The 22,437-nt window shown below is 43.8% G+C and overlaps 1 protein-coding gene across 2 annotated transcripts in view; it reads left to right on the forward strand.

The window, feature by feature from the left end:
• The first annotated feature begins 206 nt into the window (after positions 1–206).
• Positions 207–22,437, forward strand: part of MAF (MAF bZIP transcription factor) — a 187,489-nt gene continuing 165,258 nt past the window's right edge. For both annotated transcript variants that reach the window (XM_065641217.1, XM_065641218.1), the window contains exons 1-2: positions 207–1,273; positions 11,545–11,614. In XM_065641217.1, coding sequence (XP_065497289.1) covers positions 207–1,273; positions 11,545–11,578 — 1,101 coding nt within the window. In that variant the 3' untranslated portion in view covers positions 11,579–11,614. The remainder of the gene's footprint in view (positions 1,274–11,544; positions 11,615–22,437) is intronic.

Raw genomic sequence — 22,437 nt, forward strand, 5'->3', positions numbered from 1 at the left:
TCTGCAAAGGATAACGCGGAGCGGGAGCGAGAGCAGCCGGGGCGAATTGGAGCGGAGGCTGCGAGGGGCCGTGGCGAGAGGCAGAGGCAGGAGAGAGAGCGGAGCAGAGCTCGCCAAAAATCAAGCTGGCTCACCCGGTGGCAACTCAGAGCAGTCCCCTGGCTCCCGGAGCGCACCCTTTCTGGAGGACTGTCGGCAGCAAAAGGATGGCATCAGAACTGGCAATGAGCAGCTCCGACCTGCCCACCAGTCCCCTGGCCATGGAATATGTTAATGACTTCGATCTGATGAAGTTTGAAGTGAAAAAGGAGCCGGTGGAGACCGATCGCATTATCAGCCAGTGCGGCCGCTTGATCGCCGGGGGATCGCTCTCTTCCACCCCGATGAGCACGCCCTGCAGCTCGGTGCCCCCGTCCCCCAGCTTCTCGGCGCCCAGCCCCGGCTCCGGCACGGACCAGAAGACCCACCTGGAAGACTACTACTGGATGACGGGCTACCCGCAGCAGCTCAACCCGGAGGCGCTGGGCTTCAGCCCCGAGGACGCGGTGGAGGCGCTGATCAACAGCAGCCACCACCCGCTGCCCGGCGCCTTCGATGGCTATGCTAGAGGGCAGCAGCTGGCCGCGGCCGCCGGCGCCGGCGGCTCCGTGCCGGCCGAGGAGATGGGCTCGGCGGCCGCCGTGGTGTCGGCGGTGATCGCCGCGGCGGCGGCGCAGGGCGGCGCGCCCCACTACCACCACCACCACCACCACCCGCACCACGGCGGCGGCGGCGGCGGGCACCCCCACGCCGCGGCGCCGGGCAGCGCGCCGCCCTCCTCCGCCTCCTCGGCCGCCGGCTCCGGCGGCGGCGGCGGCGGCGGCGGCGGCGGCGCCGGGGGGCTGCACCACCCGCACCACGGCGGCGGCGGCGGCGGCCTCCACTTCGACGACCGCTTCTCCGACGAGCAGCTGGTGACCATGTCGGTGCGGGAGCTCAACCGGCAGCTGCGGGGCGTCAGCAAGGAAGAGGTGATCCGGCTGAAGCAGAAGAGGAGGACCCTCAAAAACAGGGGCTATGCCCAGTCCTGCCGCTTCAAGAGGGTCCAGCAGCGGCACGTCCTGGAGTCGGAGAAGAACCAGCTGCTGCAGCAAGTGGAGCACCTAAAGCAGGAGATCTCCAGGCTGGTCCGGGAGAGGGACGCCTACAAGGAAAAGTACGAGAAGCTGGTCAGCAATGGCTTCAGAGAAAACGGATCCAGCAGCGACAACCCTTCCTCTCCAGAGTTTTTCATGTGAGTTCTCACAGCCTTGCCACCTTAACTAAAAGTTCTCCGTGTGAGTTGTTGTTGGGGGCTTTGCTAGAGCGACAACCCATCTTGCCACCGTGTATTACTTTTTTTCCTTTTTTAAAACTCAAAACAATTTTAAAACAAAGTTGGTTTGGGGGTTGGTTTGTTTTTTCTTTTTATTATTATTATTTTTTTCTTTTTAAGGTGGGCTGGCTCCATGTTGGCCAACCTGAAGTTCTACATGAGTTTCTTTTCTGTTAATTTTTTTTTTTTTTTTTTTTTTAGTTTTTGTGGGGGCTTGCTGTTGCGTTTTTTTTTTTTTTAATTTAAAAGATCCAACTCGCCACCAACTCAGTTCTTCATATGAAGCTTGCTCTTCTTTGAAACCTGCCATCCACATTATATATATATATATTTTTAAGTTCATGAGTTTTTTTTCTTTTGAGCTTGCTGTGTCCAAAAAAAGTCAGATTTTTTTTGCCATCCTGAGTTCTTCATATGAGATTTGAGCTTTGCAAAAAGAAAAATAAAATGAAAAAAATACAAAAAAAATACAAAAAACCCACAAAAAAACGAAACAAAAACAAAAAAATACAAAAACAATGTGAAATTTTTAGACTCCAGCTTGCTGAGTTCCATCAGTTTTTAGCGTTGTTGTGCAAAACTAGAGATATGCCTAGATCAACCTGCCAAAATCAAGCCTGCATCAACCTTCGGTGTGTTCATGTGAGTTTTGGCCTTAACCTGCCAAACGTGAGACTTTAGTCTGCCATTAGAATCCCATACTCATCTCATGCATTACGCTTGCTATTTTGTCTTAGCAACAATGAACTATAACTGTTTCGAAAGACTATGAAAAGAGACATTATATTAATAAAAAACCCTGCATGCTGGTCATGCATGGTATAATTATTTTTTTTTCTTTTGCTTGGAAACGGACTTTTGGAGACTATTATGGCATGGCATTCATCCTTTTGTTTTATTGCCTCATCACTTTTTTGGGTTGAAAGCAAAAAAGTGCAACCTTTGATCTTCCTCCTCCTCTTCCTCCCCATTAAAGTTTGCATCTGCTCTAAAACTGCTTTGAGTTACTCAAAACTTCAGACTTCCTTTTAAATGCACTGAAGCATTCCCTCTCAAAAAACATGCCAGAATGGATTTCGATAACCTGATGTGGCAAAAAAAAACACAAACAAAAAAAAAACCAAAAACCAAAAAGAACTTTGGAAAGGTGTTAAAAACCAAAATTCACATCCCACATGGGGGGACATTGAAACCATGCTGTTGCCTAAAACAGTCTAAAAATGAATTTTAAGTGATCTGCCCCATTTTTTTTTCCTTTTGCATTTGGTCATTGTCAAATGTGGAATGCTCTGGGTTCCTAGTATATAATTTAATTATAGTTTCTGTCATCTGTTAGCCCAGTTAAAATGTATGCTACAGATAAAGGAATGTTATAGATAAATTCGAAAGAGTTAGGTCTGTTTAGATGTAGATTTTTTTTTAAAGATTGATGCACTAAATTGTTTACTGTTGTGATGTAAAGGGGGGTAGAATTTGCAATGGGACTGTTTTAAAAAGTAGTTTATGCAGCATGTGCTTGCAACTTAAATATAAGTTGGGTATATGTAGTCCTTGCTATACCACTGACTGTATTTGAAAACCAAAGTATTAAAGGGGGGAGGCACCCCTGTTTATATCTATAGGGGTATTTTACATTCAAAATGTATGGGTTGTTTTTTGTTTTCTTTTTTGTTTTCTTTTTTTTTTTTCTTTCAAAATTGAAGTATTTGGGACTGAATTGCACTAAGATATAACCTGCAAGCATATAATACAAAAACAAACAAAAAAACTTACGAACCTGTTTAGAACGCTAATACAATTTATGCAGTTATAAAGATGGCATTACTGCACAGTTTTAAAATGATGCAGATTTTTTTACAGTTGTATTGTGGTGCAGAACTGGATTTTCTGTAACTTCAAAAATTCCACAGTTTTAAAGGCAATAATCAGTAAATTTTATTTTCAGGGACTGATATCCTGTCTTTTAAAAAAAAATGGAAAGTAAATCTTACCACAATAAATATAAAAAAATCTTGTCAGTTACTTTTTCTTTTACATATTTTGCTGTGCAAAATTGTTTTATATCTTGAGTTACTAACTAACCATGTGTGATGTTCCTATGTGCTTTTCTTTCATTTTCAACTCTATGGTTATATCAAAAGAGAGAATAATCTACAATAATAAACTGCATTTTTTTGATTCCGTACTCAGTTTCTTAGTCTGTAGTTTAAAGTTCAATAACTCCGAGCACAGTACTTCAGCGTACTGCCTGGCGAAGGGGTGATGCTGATGCCAGAGCTGGACTCAATAATATACAGGAGGGGAGAAAGAAAAGGATAGCTTTGTGTAAAACGGAAAATTGTCGCCCGCTAGAAATCAAGTTCTCATTCAGGTAGATGAAAAACGTGAGCTTTCAGGTGCTGCTTCTGACTTCTCAGTATTGCAGTGAGCTCAGTTTCAGTGACTCAGATCATCCCACCAGGTTTTGGGAGATCTCAAAGAGGAGTTCTTCTTCAAAACCTGATGACATGATACAACCCTATATTTTGATTGTTCTATGATGGAGTGAAGCGAAAGGGAAGAATTAACATCCTGTTATCATCTGATCCCAGCAGAGCATGCCTGTCCTTAGTAAGAGATGACACCGCATCAGGCTTGGCTTGTCACAGAGCCACTTAATGATAGATCTAAAGATTTCTTGCAATTTGGGTCCATAGCTGCCTCCTTTTTTTGTTTGCTTTCCTCCCCCCAACACTTCTTCTTTTGTTTGCCCTGTGGGGTTTTTTTGTTTGTTTATTTGGTTTTGGTTTTGCTACAGGCCTTAGAAAGCCCAGAGAGAACTGAGGAGCAGAGAAAAAAAAATTCGAAGGACTTCCTCCAACTTTTGAGAGTTACTTGTCCTAACCGGTCAATCCAAAGGTTAATGTGCTGGAGATGTTCAGGTCTCTGAGCCTCTCTTCACTGCAGTTCTCCACGTCAAAGGACATTTTGACTTCGAAAGGCTCCTCAAACCTTTGAGCCGGTTTGTTCACAGCCACCTGCCCCGAGAGCCTCCCAGTCCATATGAGCCCCCTCTGGCTCTTCAAATGGGATTATCTGTCTAGTTTATTTGAGAAGCAGAGGCCTCTCCAAAGGATGCTCCAGCCCTTCCAGGGTGGGGGGTTTGTTTCCAGACCCAGGCTCATAAACCCAGCACTTTTATTTTTTTCATTTATTTTTGCCCCCGTGCTGTTCATGCAACTTCTTCCCAGCTGTAAGGTCTTCCCTCCCGGGTGCTGGTGGCAGTGAAAGGGGAGGACCTGTTGCCGTCCCTCTGCCCAGCTGGTCCAGCCTACGGCTTGGACCCCATCCTGCCCTGGTCCGGGGTCAGGATGCGGCCATGAGCCCCCTGTGGCACCTGAACCCACAGGAGCTGATGTCCGTGGGCACTGGGTGCTGCTGGAGGCCACTCTGCTCCTGCTGAGGTCCCTCTGGAGGGGATGCACACCCAGCCCCGCTGTGGGTAATGACAGGCATCCCCCCCGTTTTGGCGGTTGGTGGCCGTGGTCCCCGATGCCGATGCTGCACCTCGCCCCTCCCCAGCACCGAGGCACCAGCTTGCCCTTTGGCATCTGACCTGCTGTTGCACCAGGGTTTGAGTAATGGTTCAAGCTCCAGATTCTGGTTAATTTGAGTTCCATTTTCTGGTTAATGTGTAATCTGTGGGTAAACTGGTTGCTATTGGCCGAGCAGAGAATTATCTCCTCTCATAAAGCCAGGGCTGGTTTTAATGTCTTCTCCCACCTCTCCTTCCCTGGCTGAGCCTTTACAGATGCCCGGGATTTTTTGCAGGGGATCACTTGGAGGCTTTGCTGCTGCCCTTGCCGAGAGCTCTGGAAGGAGCCCTGCCCCAAGGAAGGGACAGGACGAGGCCTCTCCTCGGCAAAGCCCCCCCGAAGCGGCACTGCAGCCCCCGGGAGTGCAGAGCCCCAAGCACCCGGAGTGTGACCCACTTCTGGTCCAGCCTCATCCCCGCAACCCCTCTGCTGCTCCGGGTTTCCTCGCAGGCAAAGTTAGGAGCAGGCACTAGGATTTGAAAAGTATTGTGAATTGACTGAGTAGCGCAGAGCAAGGGGGGCATGGCTGCCTCCCTGAAGTATCTTCTTTCTCGGAGGAAAGAAATAAAACCTGTTTGAACAGTGATAAGATAAATTCTTCCTAGAAATAGACTCAGTGCAAAAGGGAAAATTCCCATCACATACCCAACCTGAGAAGGAAATAAGGCTCTCTCGCAGTTTGGCATCGTTATGACACATTGCAATCTTGCTTTGCAAATAAAAAAAAATGCAGCCAACTTAGGCTGCACTTGAATTTCAGCCTGAAACATGCCAACTGCCCAGCTGGAGGGGAAAAAAACTAGATGCATGTTTTAATTTTCACTAAAGCAAAGTGAGTATTGGGGTTCTCTGTATGAATCATTGCAGGGGAGCACCCACCTTTGCCGCAGGACTGCTTGCTGAGGACTAATTGGAACTACTCTGCTCTGAATAACCTACATTCATTAATCACCCCTCGCTTGACTCTGGCCTCGATCCTGCTCCGGTTGAGCTGGGAGGTGCAATCCCGGGGGTGTCACAGGGCAGCAGGATCCCCTCGCTCTCCCGCAGGTACCTCTCCAGCTGACGCAGGGGAAGGCTGCCCGAGATGGGCGATTGCATGTCAGGAGGCGTGCGGGGTCTTAATCTCCCCATCACTAACAATGCCCTGTTTCTCCCATAGTCCTATAGTGCTTTCCCATTTATTAGCTACATTACAAAGAACTTTCATCTGACCGGTGCCAGGGGATATGTGCATAGAGAGCGGCCCTTGGCTGGGAAATAGTATGCACTGCGGCTCAGTCTTCTTTTCCCTCTCCATCCCACCTTACCCTTCAGCCTTTTTTATTTTCCCCTCTGAAAATGAAACATAACCCTCTGCCCAACCTCCAGGCTTCTGCTGAGCAGTGTCCAAGAGTATTTTTGTGTTTGTGCTGCAGCGTTTTCCCTGCCTGAGAAATGTCATCCCAGACCACATCCTAAAAAAATAGAGGGGAGAAAGGAGGGAAATATCCCAGTCACATTGGTGTATATTTATTTCTCGAACAATTCCTCGCCACCGCTGGGCAGGCACTGTGTGAGAAGCGCCCATTTGCAAATGGAGTGGTGAGAGCTTCTATTTATTAGAAAGTCTTATTCACCCTTCTTAAAACAAAAACGCCTGCACTGAATCAAAATGTCACTTGAAAACTACCCCCACGCGAAACATGGCAGCAAATTTTTAGTTTAAAAAATGAACTTTCCCAGCTTTTTTTTTCCTTTCCCTTCTGAAAGCTTTTGCGCAGCTGTTTCCTTCCCCTCCCTCTGCGTAGTGTGTAGGAAGTTCTTGATCTAGAATCATTCATAATTTTAATACCAATTTCTATTTGACATAATATACTAATATCAGATAGAGAGTGTAGCTGCTTCCTGGATTTAGGGAGGAAATGATGCATATATCAGAATTATCTGCTCAGATGCCAGAACTACATTGGTGTCATTTCAGCATGTGCTGCATTGAAAGGAAATCCTCTATATTTATGACTCCAATCATCAGAGGAGCTAAATGGACCCACTGTTTGTGACACCTGTTCAGATTGCTGAATTTAAAATTTCACGCAGGAAAAAAAAATAATCCTACATACTTCGATGTTAGGAATTGAGATTTTTTTAATAAACTTTCTTCCCTCCCTACTTCTGAATTGCTGTGTTGTGAGCGGCTGCCATGAAGCTTGGATATTCCAGAGGTAGCTATGGAGAGTGTGATAGATTTTGTTTGGTCAGCTGGGACAAAAAAACCAATCCCGCTTGTACACACACACACACGCACGCACGCACACACACGCACACACACACTCTAGCTGTCTGTAGTCAAATGCTTCAGATACCTGTTTTTAGTGCAGGTCTTGGTATGAATAACACGAGATAGCACACCCCAGGACGTGGCAGAGGTGAGCAGCTGTTAAAAAGAATTTGTCTTTTCAGGAGGGAGCTGAGCACTCAACCGCTTCACACTTTTAAGACTCCTCTAATGAATTTTTTGGGCACAGCAAATACAAATCAATAGATTAAAATACTGTACACTCTGCCCCACCTAATTCTTGACTGCCTGAAATTGTGGGGGAGGACTGAGAATAACATTTGTCACTCTCTGAGGGCTGAGTGCATTCAGATTTGTGAGCTCTAAGCCAACACGATGCAAAAATAGTCCAGGATGTGACTTAACTTTTCAAGTGAAAAGCAAAAGGCCGGGGATCGACGAGGCTGTAGCTGGTGTAACGGCGGACAGGCAGCTCCAGCCCCAGCCCCAGCTATCTACTACCATATCAGGTTGACCCAGCACAGTGTGATAATGTCTCAGAGCCCTTGATGCAAGCTGCTCATATCTTATCGCTCTCTGAAATGATCATTTTCTTTCGCTGTTGCTGTACCCATTTTTAATCTTTTTTTTCCCCAAAGTCTGGCTTTTAAAGCCATGCCACTTCCGACACAGCAGTGAAGTGGGCAGGCCTGTAATTGTGATGCAGTGAGTTACGGGGATGGAGATCGCCCTGCCTCTCTCCTTGCTTGGTTTGAAGCCCTGTGGACTTTGTGTCATGATTTCCTTTATTTTACTTTATTTTATTGTGGTTTTTTAAATGCATCTCTATAAGATATCTTGCATGGAGGGAATCAAAGCCAGAGCAGAAGTTTGCTTGAAGTGGTGTTTCTATACCACACAGAAAAAAAAAATTACCCAGCAAACAACAAATGGAGCAGTGTCTTCAAGTTTCCAGCGGGGGTAGGGAATGGAGTGTCCCTGGTTGCCGCTCTCAATTGTTAATTCATAAAGACCTACAGTCCTGAAAAATGTTCTCAGCAGCTCGTTCCCCGTTACAGCAGAAATGTCAATGACTGCGTACGGAGGCGTTAAGGCTCAACACCCTATTTCAGCGGGAGCTCCGGCATCTCCCTGCCCCTTGTCCCTGGGTTGTCAGTGTTAAACTCGAGTGTCCCCGCAGGCTGCGGGGTGTCCGGGGGAGCGGGGTGCCCGGGACCGCGGGGACACTCGGCTTTGCCTTCCCGCCCGGCACCTGCCTCGGCCGGGGGACGGCAGCGCATTTGGGCAGAATTCGGGCACGGATTTTTAAACCCCAGCTCCCAGCAGCTTGAAATTAACGCAGGCCGGGGAGGGAGCGTCTATGTAACAGTGTAACCCCCGCCTCTTCCCCCGGCGAGCTCCACCGGCACCCCCGCGGGGCCGGGCGGGCAGCAGACGGGGCCGGGTGGCAGCGGGGACGGGCGAGGGGCTGCGCCCCGCATCGCCCCGGCCAGGCCGCCACCTCGGGGGGCGCCGGCCTTCCCCGGGCCCCCGGCCCCCGGCACACACAGCCCTCGGGCCGGGGGATGGAGGAGCTCACACACACGCGTGGGTCGGGAGCTGCCCCCGGCCCCGGGCTCCCACTAGAGCCAGGGTCCTGGGGGAACAGGGGCCCGGGTCGGGGAGCGGGAGGGACGCGAAGGGTCCTTTGTTTGTTTGCTTGCTTGTTTGTTTGTTTCGAAATTCAATTCCTGGACCAAAAGGGGAGTCTGTGCGTAACTAAAGGATCCGTCCGTGCACCAAAGCTGAGCTCCGGTGTGTCACCCCGGCGGCTTCGGCTGGCCGACCGTCCCCTAGGTATGTTCACTGAGCACTGCCCCGCTTATTTTGTTCACTATCTGTTCTCTTTTGCTTTTTCGTTTTCTTTTTTTTTTTTTTTCTTCCTTTCTCTTTTCTTGTTCTTGGTTGGTTTTTTTTTTCCTTCCTTTTTCTTTTCACCTGTGCTCACACAGAGACTAATCTAAACCCCACTGTAATCAAAGGGACTTTTAAAAATGACATTTTAGATCAGGCCCTGAGATCTGTGCAGGGACCAAGATAGGAGGGGGCAGGATTTACATTTCATGGCTTTTGAAGAATCTAAAGTAGAGAGAATGACGCTATCCAAGGCCGACTTCCCCAAATCTGTGTGGATGTATCTCAGAGTATGTTATTAAGTTTACAGCCCTTTTCTATCAGGAAGCAGGCAGAATTCACTCTCCTGCAGCCTGAACCCCACTTCTCCAATTCTGAAACACAAGTTCTTGCCAAGGCCTTGACAGTGGGCTGTCATGATGCTAAGGGGGATGCGGATAGAATCAGTTTTATTTGTTGGTATCAGCTTCTGAAGCTGTGGTGCTCTTCACTGCAAACAGCCCCTGCTCCTGCAAGCACTTGGAGCTGTTGCAGTGAAGCGTTAGTGGCAATGAAAATGAACCTGAAAGTGAACCAAACAAGACTTGGGATTTTTTTTTTCTCCCTCCCCCCAACTTAACTGCTTCCAAATTCCCTGATGAAAGCATTTTAATATGTAGGAAGGGCTGCTGGAGCCTGCAATGCAATTCAGTGTTTTGTGGTGTGGGATGAACAGATTTTCCTTTCTGTAGGGTTTCCTCCTGCAAAGTCATTGTAGAGGAGGGAATACTGTAAGATTAAATATGGTTGAAATACTATATTCATGTCACACCAGATATGGTCTCCAGACTGTGCACAGTCTTTCAGCTTCCTTTATTGTGAAATGCTTTTAAAATAGCACAGTATAGAGTGGAAAACTTATCGAAGTATAATTCTCTTGCACCAGCTCTGTCAGATAAAATGAAGGAAAGTGATTAGCCTTCTGAAATTAACAAAACTGCTTAGTGTTTCTGGCTGCCTTCACACTGTCTTACTTTCTTTGACTCTTCCCTTATTAATAAACTGATAGTTAAATAAAGCTGCTAAATGAATCAATGCACATTGCCGGTGGAAGCAGATCAGTGCCATCCTGTTTCAGATCTCCTGTGATGTGGCTGCACGGTTGTGGTTTTAGGGAAGGGGTGGCCTCGGCAACAGCTGAGGCTGCTGAGAACAGGCTGACCACATCGCTAACTGGATGCTCTTCAGGTGTGAGGCTTGAGTACTTATTCCTCTCAGCCCCATGCATTAATAACAGGATGGATTCACCGATTGGCATGAAAGCAGGGGTCATCTTGAGGAAACTGACACCAAAGGTCTATGGGAGTTACTTGCTTTAACAGATCCTGGGCTGTATGCCAAGTATTGCATTTAAGGAAGCACTGTCCCCTTTCTCCAAAAAAACCAACCAAACAAAAAAACACCAAAAAAGGGAAACCAACAACAAAAGGAAAGCATTGCTTTCAGTGGCAGGTGAGGACCATTTCCATGTGCCTGTCTCACCCTTTGGTGGGATGTGGGAAAGGGAGCATTCAGCTGGCATCAAAAATGCAGTGACTTTTTTTTTTTTTTTTTATTTTTTCAAAGTTGCAGAGCTGTTTTAGAATCAAAAGGCTGAAAAAGCTCCTGTAACTTGTCTTGCCTCTTTTTTTTTTTAAAAAATTCAAACTGGTCAGACTTGGAGTTTATCCTTGCTGTGATTATGCTGTACTGTTACAACAAATGGATGGAGCTGAAGCATTCCTGCAGGCAGTTTACAGAAAATGTATGTATATGCCTGTGTATGCACACTCAGGGAGGGAAAATTAACTATAAGGGACATAACAAAATATCCATACTTAAGAAATGTGGATTGACTCACTGACTTATCTCACTTATTGTGCAAAGATTCACTGTATGTTGATTTTTTTTTTTTAAATTAGATTTTAAATATATGTTGACAGGATGAATTTGTACAGTGTAAGAAACCACAGGGAGGAATGACAGCTCTGCTTTTGTTATTAAACTACTGTCTGGAAAATAATGGAGTGTGTACAAAAATTGATTATTATTTTGCCAATTAAATTAGTGCAGCTAATAACAATCATTAAGAAAGAAATACGGAAACCTACATGCTTTCGGGTCTTAGAAGCTGATATTCACTGGTGAGGCAAAAATATGTGTTTTTAAGGTAATTTGTCAGTAAAAGTCTCCTGTTATTAATGCAAAGACTAGATGTGTGAGCTAGAAACATCTCACCTTCAAATTGTGTTAATTTCTTCTTCACTCGCTCACAGTTAGTAAACAGTACAAGAGATTTTCTAAATTTAATTTAGGATTTGAATAGAAAAGGTCCTATTCTGTACCATAATGGCACGACAGACATGTTTTACAATGTTAAAAATTCCTTTTAATAATGTTTTATTTTAATATATTTACTAAATTAGGTACCCGAGAGAATCCTCTACAACGGTGATGTGAAAATCCCTGTTACCTGAGGTCAAAAAAAAAAAAAAGGTATGTTTTCATTTTCATTAGCAATTTGACGTATTTCAGCAGGGGTGGTAATTTTGCTGCTTTGTTTTCTGCTGCTAAAATGACGCTTTTTGGTCCAGCCCCGGAGAGCCGGTGACAGTCTGAGTGCAGTTCCCTGGGCTTGCAGATGAGACTGACTTTCAGGTGCCTACACGAATCATTTGCAATGATGGGGCTTTGTACTTTTGTCAGCCAGGTAGCTCTCCCGTGTCCCACAGCTCATATGTAATCCTTCGCAAATGTTTTCCGTCTTTTTTCTTCAAATGCTAGCATTCAGACATCGGCTACGGGGATTAAGGATGGGTCTTCTGAAGATCTCCCTCAGATCTTGATGAAAATCGTGACTCTGTGTTAGACAACTTCTGTACTTAAAAATTACAATAGCGTTTAATTCACAGCACTGCTTTCCTCTCAATTCACGTTCATTCAGTCTGTCAACAATGACTAAAAAATACACTGCTAATGAAAATGGGGGAATTAAACTTTCAGTCCCTTCACCTGCTAGATTCAAACAGGCACTTTATTTTTTCCATAGAATCTGATTTTTATTGACCTTGACTATAAAAAATACTAAGTGGCTTAAATGAGCACCAAGGTTGCAATGGCAGAGATTCCTGTGTGAATTTTGTTATGAAACCTTCTATTTTAGTTAAGAACACAGGCTGCCGTGCAGCCTACCACACTTTGATCAACAGTCGTGCTGTTATAAAACCGTCGTATTTTATTAGCTTGTGGAATTAAGTTTAGTTTATTATTATTTTTTAAAATTATTAATTGCAATTTGAGTGAGGGTGAGGAAGATGCAATTAGTGCTCCAGACTCTATGTTAAATAGCACTGAGGGGGGTTTTTGTTGGGCTATAGGCTGCAGGATGGGGTTTTTCAAGGAGCACCAGCAGAGGTTCATTTTGAGCCTGATGTTCCTCTTGCTGCCTTGAGGATCACCCACGGTAGGGGTTTACTGCAATTCCTTTTTTCTTCCTGTGTTTCACCACTGTAAATGAAGGGCAAACCAGACATAATTTTTTTTTTTTTTGGTGAGGGCTTAAAGCGCAATGTACTTTTTGCAAGAGCAGAAACAAGTCGTGATTAAGCTGAAGTAAATACTTTAAGTATGTATTTGCATCGCAAAGGTGCAGCATGTGTTCCATTGCCTCGTTCTTAGTGAAATGGTTCTAATTTCAACAATCCCATAGGGAAACTATTGTGGTTCCAGTAATTTATATATGCGACTATTAGATTTATACAAATAATAGAAGTAATATACATTCTTGTTATCCTTACAGTAAAAAAGCAAAAGCTTTTTCTCTTGACAGACGCTTGCGATCTCAGGACTTGCTTAGCTTGCTTCTCTCTGAGACAATTCCTTGCGCCTTCTTTCCAATATTTTGTGATTCCACTTCTGCATATTACAGAAAAATAAAACAGCAGCAAAATCTGTTACTTTTAAGCAAATAGCTCTCAGGTCTCAGAAGAGTTAACGAACTTCTATGGCAAGGTTCAGACAATTCTGACCCCTATGGTAATATTTCATCTAAGGTTACTGTTGGGAGAGAAATCAAATTTCAGCTGTGAACATGATTGACAGGTGAAAGCAAGAGAGAGAAAGACATCTGGTCAGATGGGGAATTTGGGAAGGAGAAGGACAATTCAGGGAAGTGTGTCTCTGATATTAGGAATAATAAGCTTAGATATGAAAACTCCAGTTCTCCACGCTCTCGGGAGGCACGCTCGCTTGGCGTTCATGGAGGTGCTTTAGTTGGGGGAATTTAGGACTGTACATTTATAGCAGTGGACAATAGTCTTTGTGGTCTAACTAACTGACTCTGACTCCTTTGAAGGAATTATGTTATTGCTGGCATACTTTTAGCATTTCAAGGCAATTAATTTTGTGAGCGTGACTGGACTATTTGGTGGTTGCTGGTTGAGAGGTTCTCACTCTGATGTCTCTGGCGGGTGGGATGGCAGCGGGCTGGTGGCGGGGTCGGTCACTGGGGTCACCCCAGGCGCCTGAGCCTGCGGCGATTGCTGGGAGTTTTCAGAGTAAGAGCTGCAGGATGAAAATTCATATTTGTGATATACACTGTTATACCAATAACAAAACTAGTTGCTATCTCATACAATACCACCAAGCGTACATTGTGGTATTTTACAAGGCAACTGCTATTTTCAAGGGCCATGTCTTGGCCTATTCCGTTTCCTAGCAGCTCTGGCGAATGTCCCTCACAATACATACGTATCCCAGGCATATTTTGTCCTATTTCAGTGTATTTTGTTTGGTGCGGAAGAGCTAATCCATCCTTTAGCATCATGGAACTAACAGGAACAAAATATCCCTCTGACTAATTATTTCCTGATCAGCATGATGATGTTGGAGAGCAGAATTTGCTTCTGATATAGACAACTGTAGCCAGGTTTTCTCCTAAAAATGAAACATGATGGAAAAAAAAATCTGGTAGTTTTTATCACTGTCCGTAACCCTTAGTGTTTTCGAAGAGGCTCTGAAGGACTTTTGTAGGGCTCCAAGGGCAGGATGGGGCAATGATGGACCCTAGGAGCTGCATCTGACCTACATCTCAGGTGTGAGGAAAGGTCCCGGGTGGGCTCCTACGCCCCCCGCAGGCTTTAGTAAAGTCCCCATTGAATTCCTGGGACACACACACATCCACCACAAACTGAATATCTACAAGGCCACTCGTACTCCTAAAAAGCAAGATCTGAACTCGTATGGTGGTAGCCATGCATTCCCTGGATGGATGTTCTTATTCGGCAGGAAGGGTGAATTCCCTCCCTCCTCAGTGTTGCTTAAGCTGCTTTCAAAATAAAATACATTAACTAGGAAAATCCACTCTTACTCTAGAGTAGGAGTATGTAGTTTACTACATAATTTCCCTATATGGATGAGCCCTAAAACTAAGGGGAGAATAAGGAGCAGTAAAGAACAGAAATATATTTTCTGTTCCTTTTCCAGTTTACCTCTAAGACCTTTCACACAGGGGAAATCATGGCACTCTTAAAGTATACATTTACTTACTTTTCACTGCTATTCCTGCATTTGTACATGCATTTTTAAAAGAGATTTGTGTTTTGTGCAAGACCTTTTGAATTCTCATACTGTTCATGTGTATTTTTGATGTGCAATCATCAGACTGTTTGTGACATCGTTTTTCTTTTTGTGGCAACAGCCTGTGATGTCAAACCACCTGACTTCACTGTAAACTAGACTTTATCACCTAAGTTTTATTCTAAGGCTGTACAGCTGATAAAATTGAAAATTAAAGCTAAGAACTGTAAAAACAATCAATTTTCTTTGTGTATGAGTTCTTTTTAACTTTCCATTGTTGAATTAGTGCTCCATTTAAAAAGCCTTTATTTTCCAAAGCGGATATCAAGATAACTTCCATGAAATACTATTGGCAAGTTTCCTGTTGCAGTCAATGAGAGCCTTGTATGTATTTTTCAAGCAGATGTGCTATATTAAGTGTAAATGGGAATATTTTCTTTCAAATGGGATGCACTATGTTATTCTTGATTAAAAAAAAAAAAAAAAGAGATAGTAACCTCTCTCCTTTTCTATCCCCAAACTTATTTTGTACAATTTACAGGTCATTTTAGATGGGTTAAAAAAAATGTTCTTTTGGATTTAAAAAAAGCACAACTTCACTATGTCTCAAACTCCTTCCTAGCTCATTCCTGTGAATTTGAAGTATGAAAACGTCTTGAGTATGAGCAAAGAGAAAGTACATGTCGTATGTGACAGCTTTTACTCCCCACTAATTCCCAGCAAAGTTAATGTAATAGTTTTCCCTGTCTTTAGAATAAGCTCTAAAATATTTTCCAGTGATGTGGCTTTTCCTGTTGTTTAGTTCTAATGAGGAATTTAAGTGCTAAAAAAAACCCCTATATATAATTTTTTTTTTTGACATCTCTTCTGAGTTTTCTAATTGGTGCCACTTACCAAATGATTCAGAGTGTACCAAAATACAGGAGATTGATGAGACAGGAAAAGTACTGATTTAACATCCCACATATAAAATTACTTCTCAGGCTTCCACATATAGTCCCGCTGGTTAGAGAGTGAAGGAGCTGGGAGTTACAGTCTGACTCACTTGTGAGACTTTGACCCAGTTATTTGATTCTAGATTCAGCAAAATACTGAAGCACTTTAAACTTGTTATCTTAGGTTTCTTCTAAAGGTCTGTTACCGTTGATCTCTTTACATCTCAGTTTACACAGTTATAAACCTAGATAATTAATTCTTACCTTCTAGGCTTTTGTGGGAGTTAAAAAATAGCTGTAATGTTCCTTGAAGCCCTTTAATGAAAGCTGATGTATTGAAGTACTTGCCATTCACCTTAGTTCATACTCTGGGATGAGAAATGTTAGTGTTGCCCGAGTCCCGTGCACCATTTCTGCCAGGATGGGAATTTCAGCTCTCGAGCACACCAGGTCACAAGTGCAAAGATCGGCTGCTTTGGGAGCTGGAAATTTTCTGAGTTACACATAACTTAGCTTTACCCTGGTTTGGAGTGAGTGAAAATGTAAGTGAAATCAGGGCTTGGTTATGTGCCCCCCTTTTCTCTTAAACACCATGTATCCTCAATACCTATATGTACACACACATACATGGAATAACTCTGATTCACCTGCAAGCCACATAGTGCTCACAATGTCCTTGGAATTCTTCCCTTTCCTGCCGTTACATTTATTTCCCAAGCTTTGAGCCATTATCATTCAGCAGTTGTGCAGCTTTTCTTCCATACCCAAATTATTATTGTTTCCCTCCTACCTTCTACCCCTCCCGATCCGTAATAAGAGTCCTCAGCTGTAAATTTGCTAACCGTAAAGATTTTTGCTTGAAATGTTTTGAAAATGGTCTGGGAAAAAAAATAAATAAATACGAAAGCCTATGAACAACATGCTGTGCCACGCTCCAGCATTGCACTTCTACGCGAAAGATAATAAAGATATTAGCACTCATATAATTTCAGATAGGAAATGAAACCAGACATGAAAGAAACACTGGCTCCAGCTGTTGAGTGGGAATCAGACTAGCTCTGGGAATTACAGGTACTGTCACCAGAGACAGCCCGACTTCTGAGAAATGACCTCAGGTGTAGGAGCTTGCTGTGGCCCCTTGCAGATATTAACACCTAATTAACAATCTGCAAGAGCATCCTACATCTTAATCACCAGTGAGGTGAGAATGACAATCACAAGGAGGAGAAGGAGAAGGGGAACGGTAATTTTTCCTCTGCACGCATCATCTAATAACCATGGTTATTCAGATGCAGCTAAATGCGATTTCCTTTTAGTCATTTCTGTCTATTGGAAGGCACAGTAAGTTCATTTGCTAGCAGGTAGGCAGCGGAGGTGAGAATTGAATTGATCTGCGATACTCTGAAAAACTGACCCCGAGGTCATTCCTAGTTTAAATTGGGAAGTAAGGCTGAGCTTATGTCTTCCCTTTCTCCTCTCCCCTCTCCCTACTCCCCCTCTTTTTGTGTTTCCAGGCATGTTAGTCTGTATTGTGTAATTATTTAAACGTACTTTGATGGTGGGGAACCTTGTTCCCTCAAAGTTAATCAAAACAAAGAGAGCTTTTGTTAGCGGTGATAGGTAATTAAATAGCTGGCTTGGTGTTGTGCAGCGGCATTGTGCTGGGTTATTGACGGCCCAGAGCCCGGCTCCCCAGCCCTCCTGCCTGCCCGCCGAAGTCGCCAAGATGAAGGCCAAGGCTAAATTAAGGAAAAGAAGGTGGAAGCTCTGTGATTAATGAGCCCAGGCTGTAAGGAGAGGGGTGCGTGGGTAGCATACCCAGAGTCTCCCAGAAAAAGGGCTGTTTCCCTGGGGAGAGGTGCATGTTTTAAAGAGGAGAAAATGACATGTGGCATTTCTCCTTCGTGCCTGTGATTTTCTGGCTGTGGTTTTAGATAGGAACAGCTGGAAGTGTTGATGGGAATAACCCACCTCCCCAATTTCAACTCCAGTGTTGACATCTAGGGCCAAATTCTGCTCCCAGTTACCTGGCATAAGTGGTCAGGAGCACAGGGGGAGCTGATGGAGAGAGTCCGGGCTGGTAAAAAGCAAGCAAGAAATAGTGGATCGAATTTTTCAGTCCCACCAAAGCCAAGGTGAGAGCAGCTTCCCTGCGCTCCGTGGTGCTGCTCCAGCTTGCCCCAGTATTGCTTGGGCAGGATCCGATGGAATTTTAGTGTAATGCCTTTTAATGGATGCTTTAATGTGTGCTTCCAAACAGCTTCCACTTGCAAACAGCTTTACGACAGAGTTAAAAGGAGAGGCAGGCAGGGAGTGAGGAATACATCCGTATGTACATCTTGTAGACCTCATTCTGCATTGGCTCTACCCGCAGCACTCCCTTGCCGTGCTCAGTAACAATCTATTTCCATATCACTTGGACCCAAATTGTAGTCTAATAAGGAAAGAATGGCAAAGCGAAGACAGCAGTATATTAACCACTCAGCTTCCATGGAAACTCCTATCGTTTTCTTTCTGAATGACAAGAGAGAATCTCCACGTTTTCTGTTATACTCATTTCGTCAACTCCTTTAGCTTTGTTTTCATGTGTTGGTCTTGCACTAAAAAATATAACTTGACATCTTGTGTCTTCTCAGCTAAAAAGGTATCAATTCCTGGACTTCATGTCAGCTGTACCCAGATCAAAGGCAAAAAACATAAAAGTTGACATATATTATTTATTTCATGGTTTACATCAGTGATGTTTCTCTCTACCCTTTTTTGTTATTATTGCTGATGTTTTGCTCATAATGTTGTGCTCGGTTCTCAAAAGTGTTTGTCCCCTACAGACAAATATTCATATTAATGTAATCCATCAGCAGTTAAAAAATGCCGGCTCACTTTGGCATTTCCCGCACACCCAAACTCGCGTTGTTTTTGCAGCACTCTTTGGGTGTGAGAAGAATGCAGGATTGGGCCCTTGGGCGAGAACTGGGGAGCCGGAGACTTTCTCCCCCCGCCCCAGAAATGCCCGCGGTCAGTTGAGGCAGCAGCTGGGGCGCTGGTACGAGGAGTGGGAGATGCTGCCGGAGATTCTCTCTTGCATTGTGAGCTGCTGCAGAGGCCAGATGAGTGCCAGGCTTTGAGGGGAGCAAAAGCTCAAAACCAAAATTTTATTTTTAAATTGGTGTTTCCCTCCCATTTTCCCCATCTTTCTTGGTTGTATTCAGAGTTCTGAGTAATACAGGGTCTGTCTTATAATTGTGGCCAGAAAATATTTCGAGATCAGTCAGAAATGTTGCTCCAACCTGTGCACCCCTCTGACCACTCAGTTTACTGTAAAACTTTGCTTTTTTTTACTTCTTTGTTAACAGCAGTGGCAGGGTTTACTTCCTGAGTTACTGAATCAGATAAAACGCTGAGCCTGATTTTGCCCCCTGCCCTCCCATGAGCTATTTCTTTTCTGCAATGAAAATAATAATACCTGAGAAAGATCTTTGGAACTCTTGTTTTGTTTTATTTTATTTTGTTTCTTTTGGTTTTATTTTAAAGCTTGCTGACAATTGTCAAATGCTCATTCTAACAAAGAAGTGCTCAGAGGGTATAGCCCCACTGTACAGCCGACAGCAGCAATTTGCAGCTCTCCTTAGAGCTCAGCTATTCGGTGAATGTGTGTCACTTTACTATTTCTTTAAAATTTAATTGGGATCAGGCAATCGAGTGTCTCCAAATTTTTTGTCTCTTTGGGCTGCAATAAAGCCACTTATAATTTATAATCAAAGTTTGGTATCGTTAAACTAAACTGTAAAACTGACTTCAGGGTTTCAGTCGTAAAATAAATATACAATAAATATTGCAATGGGGCTTGAGTAGCAGAGCTAACAACAGCACAGTGAATGCATATACACACACACATATATATTTTTTGTGGGTGTATACATTTGGTTCCAGAGGTAAGAAAGATCTAAATAATAGATAACTGGGATGTATTCTTTCTTGGTAGAACCAAAGCTAAGATAGATTTATACCTCAAGTAGTTATTTTAAATTCAAAACGAAGCATTAATTTATTAAAGTCATTTATGCATCAACATTATTTTTATGGTTTTATTTATATTTTTCTGTAATATGGAGCAATGTAGTATTCATCCTGGGTTTTCCTGTCTGTTGACTGTAGCGCTCCTTTGCTTAGATTTTTTTTTTTCTAACAAGGCAGCTCATTTAGAAAGAAATGTTTATGTGAAGTGCTTGTCAGTTGGCATTTTTACTGGTGTGCTAACCCAAAGGTAAAATATAAAGGCACGTCTTTTCCTTGCTGGCTTGTTGCTACTAGAAGGGTTCCTCCCTTGTTAGCTTGATAAATAATTTTACTAGCGGGAATCTGCTGAATTTTTATGCTTGCTGTCTATTTTCTGCTTGCTGCAAATAAATTCCAGCACTCAGAGGGCACTAAAACTCCAAACACATGGTATTTTCCCATTTTGTTGCTGGTTGCCTAAAATATTTATTTCATCTTGGTTTTAGTATTTTTTTTAATAAAAGGAAAAAAAATCCTCAAGTTTAGCAATTATTTCCAAATCAAAATTTTAGTCCAGATTGTAATTACATAAAGTCTTGAGTTTAAACAACACATTATCACAGGTAAACTAAATGGGTAGTGTTAAATCAGTCATCATTCCAACTACCTAATGATTTTCAGATGAAGTGCAAAGATTAGTTATTGACATATCATCCATTTAAGTGTTTCTTGCAATTCATTATATACTTGTAGTTTTCCTAGTTTGCAATCAAGAAAGCTAATTTAATTTGTTAAATAAATATTCTAGTTTGGTAGAGAATGCACTAAAAGGTTATGATTATGTGTAACCATGGCATATGCGGCAGAAAAAGTTTGCAAGAAATTAAACTGGGGAGGCCAAAGTGGAAGAGGCATTGGTTTAATTTTTTCACCTGGTTGGTTTTTTTTGTGTGTGTGTGATGGGGTTTTTTTTGGCTTGTTTGGTTGATTGGTTTTTTGTTGGTTTTTGTTTGTTTGTTTTTTCATTTTTCTTAAAGGGATTGTTTTGCAGTTACTGAAGCTTTATGCATTTTGAGATTGAACTTAATTCAAGCAAGTGAGAACTGACCCCAAACAGCATCTGCTTCCCCCCGTAGCAAACGCTGGGTGCATTGCCACTGCGGCGCATCTGCAGGCTCACTTCTCCTGGGCAGCGCATCCCGACCCAGTGTCCTGCATTCTTACTTTGGGGAAATTTGCAGACTTGAGTGCATTTAGGAGCTGACTTTTGCAAGGCTTTTTCTTCGTAGTGCCAGTGTTTAAGTCAGCCTGAGGTCACTCCCTCCTGTGATGCCCGTGGGTGCTGGTGGCGAGGGAACAGATTTTTCTGCTGCGAGCAGGATACTTGTGCCTTCTGTGGAACAGTCGCACATCTTCCCAAACAGTTGCAGGGATGCAGCTGGCATCACTTCCTGACACATCTGCACAGCACAGGGGATGAGCAGTTAAGGGACCTGGATGGAGGCTACTTACACTGCTGGCCGGTTGTGCCATGCCCGCCCTGTCCCATGCCCGCCCTGTCCCCACCAAGAAAAGCCTGGCTGGGTGCAGGGGAGCCAAGCAGTGTGCCCTATCCAGACTTGCCCTGAAACAGTAGAAAGCCACGTACCCTGGAAGATACCAGGCAAATCCACATTAAATTTTAGTATTATTTAAGTATTTTTAGCACAATTTGTCTCAAAGCAATCCTCAAACTTTTGCCCATATTCTTATGTTCTTACACCAACCGCCCTCCCATTTGTTTTCTTATTTCCATAAGAATTCGGTGACAGATGTATGTGGGGTAAGCCCATGCCACAGCCTGGCTGCCCTGCAAATGCCAGCCTTTTCGTTTATGTGAGCACATTCCTTATCAAGTAATTGGGTGGTGGGGAGAAATGATGCACCAGCACTGACTAGATAAGGGAAAAGCTTGGGCAGGAGGGAAAATTACCCTTGGGCGCTCTGCCGTATAAAATAATAAATGAAATAGAGTTACGAGAAATCTCAGGAGGAGATGTAATCCATCCCTGCACCACGAGGCAGGGTCAGACAGACTTACGTTATCCCTGACAGACATTTGCATAACCTGTCATTAAAGTCCCCCACGGAGATGGTGACACCTCTCTGGAGCCTCCCTGGCAGACCTTCACCACCACCCCTTCTCAAAAGCATTTCTCCTTGTCTAACCCACAGGACAGGTCCCTTCTGTCCTGGTCACCGTGGACACTGAGGACAGCCTGTTCCTTTCCTCTTCGCATTGAACCCTTGCATATTTGAAGGCTGTTGTTATGGCTTGCTGCAGCCTCCTTTTCTCTAGACTAAACAACCCCACGTTTTTCAGTCTTTCCTCATAGGTTATAGTCATGACTTTTGTATTTAATAGCTCATCTGAAGAGTCCACATACAGTAAACTTGCTGGAATTCAATTTACCTGTGTTGAAAAGGACTGTGAGGATGCTGCCTGGAGGCTTTACAATGTTCGAATGGGGAATAATTTGATTCTTACTCTGGTCATTCTTCTTCTGTGGGATGAACGGTAGGGAGCATGTCTTTACCTGGGTACGTTAACTGCAGCCTCCCCACGAATTTACTTTGATAACAGACATATTGTAGTGCAATGCACAGCCAGAGTTTACTGACAGACATTAGGAAACATGTTTTAACATTTTATAATTTTATGTACAGAAGTAAGAATGGGAGAGAGGATGCAGCCTCTGTGGCTGCAGCTAACAGCTTGGAGTGTACCTTGCAGGTGCTACATGCAGATTTTGTCACACGAATTTCCTCAAT

This window comes from Caloenas nicobarica, chromosome 9, assembly GCF_036013445.1.
Source record: "Caloenas nicobarica isolate bCalNic1 chromosome 9, bCalNic1.hap1, whole genome shotgun sequence".
In the NCBI taxonomy this organism is placed as follows: Eukaryota; Metazoa; Chordata; class Aves; order Columbiformes; family Columbidae; genus Caloenas; species Caloenas nicobarica.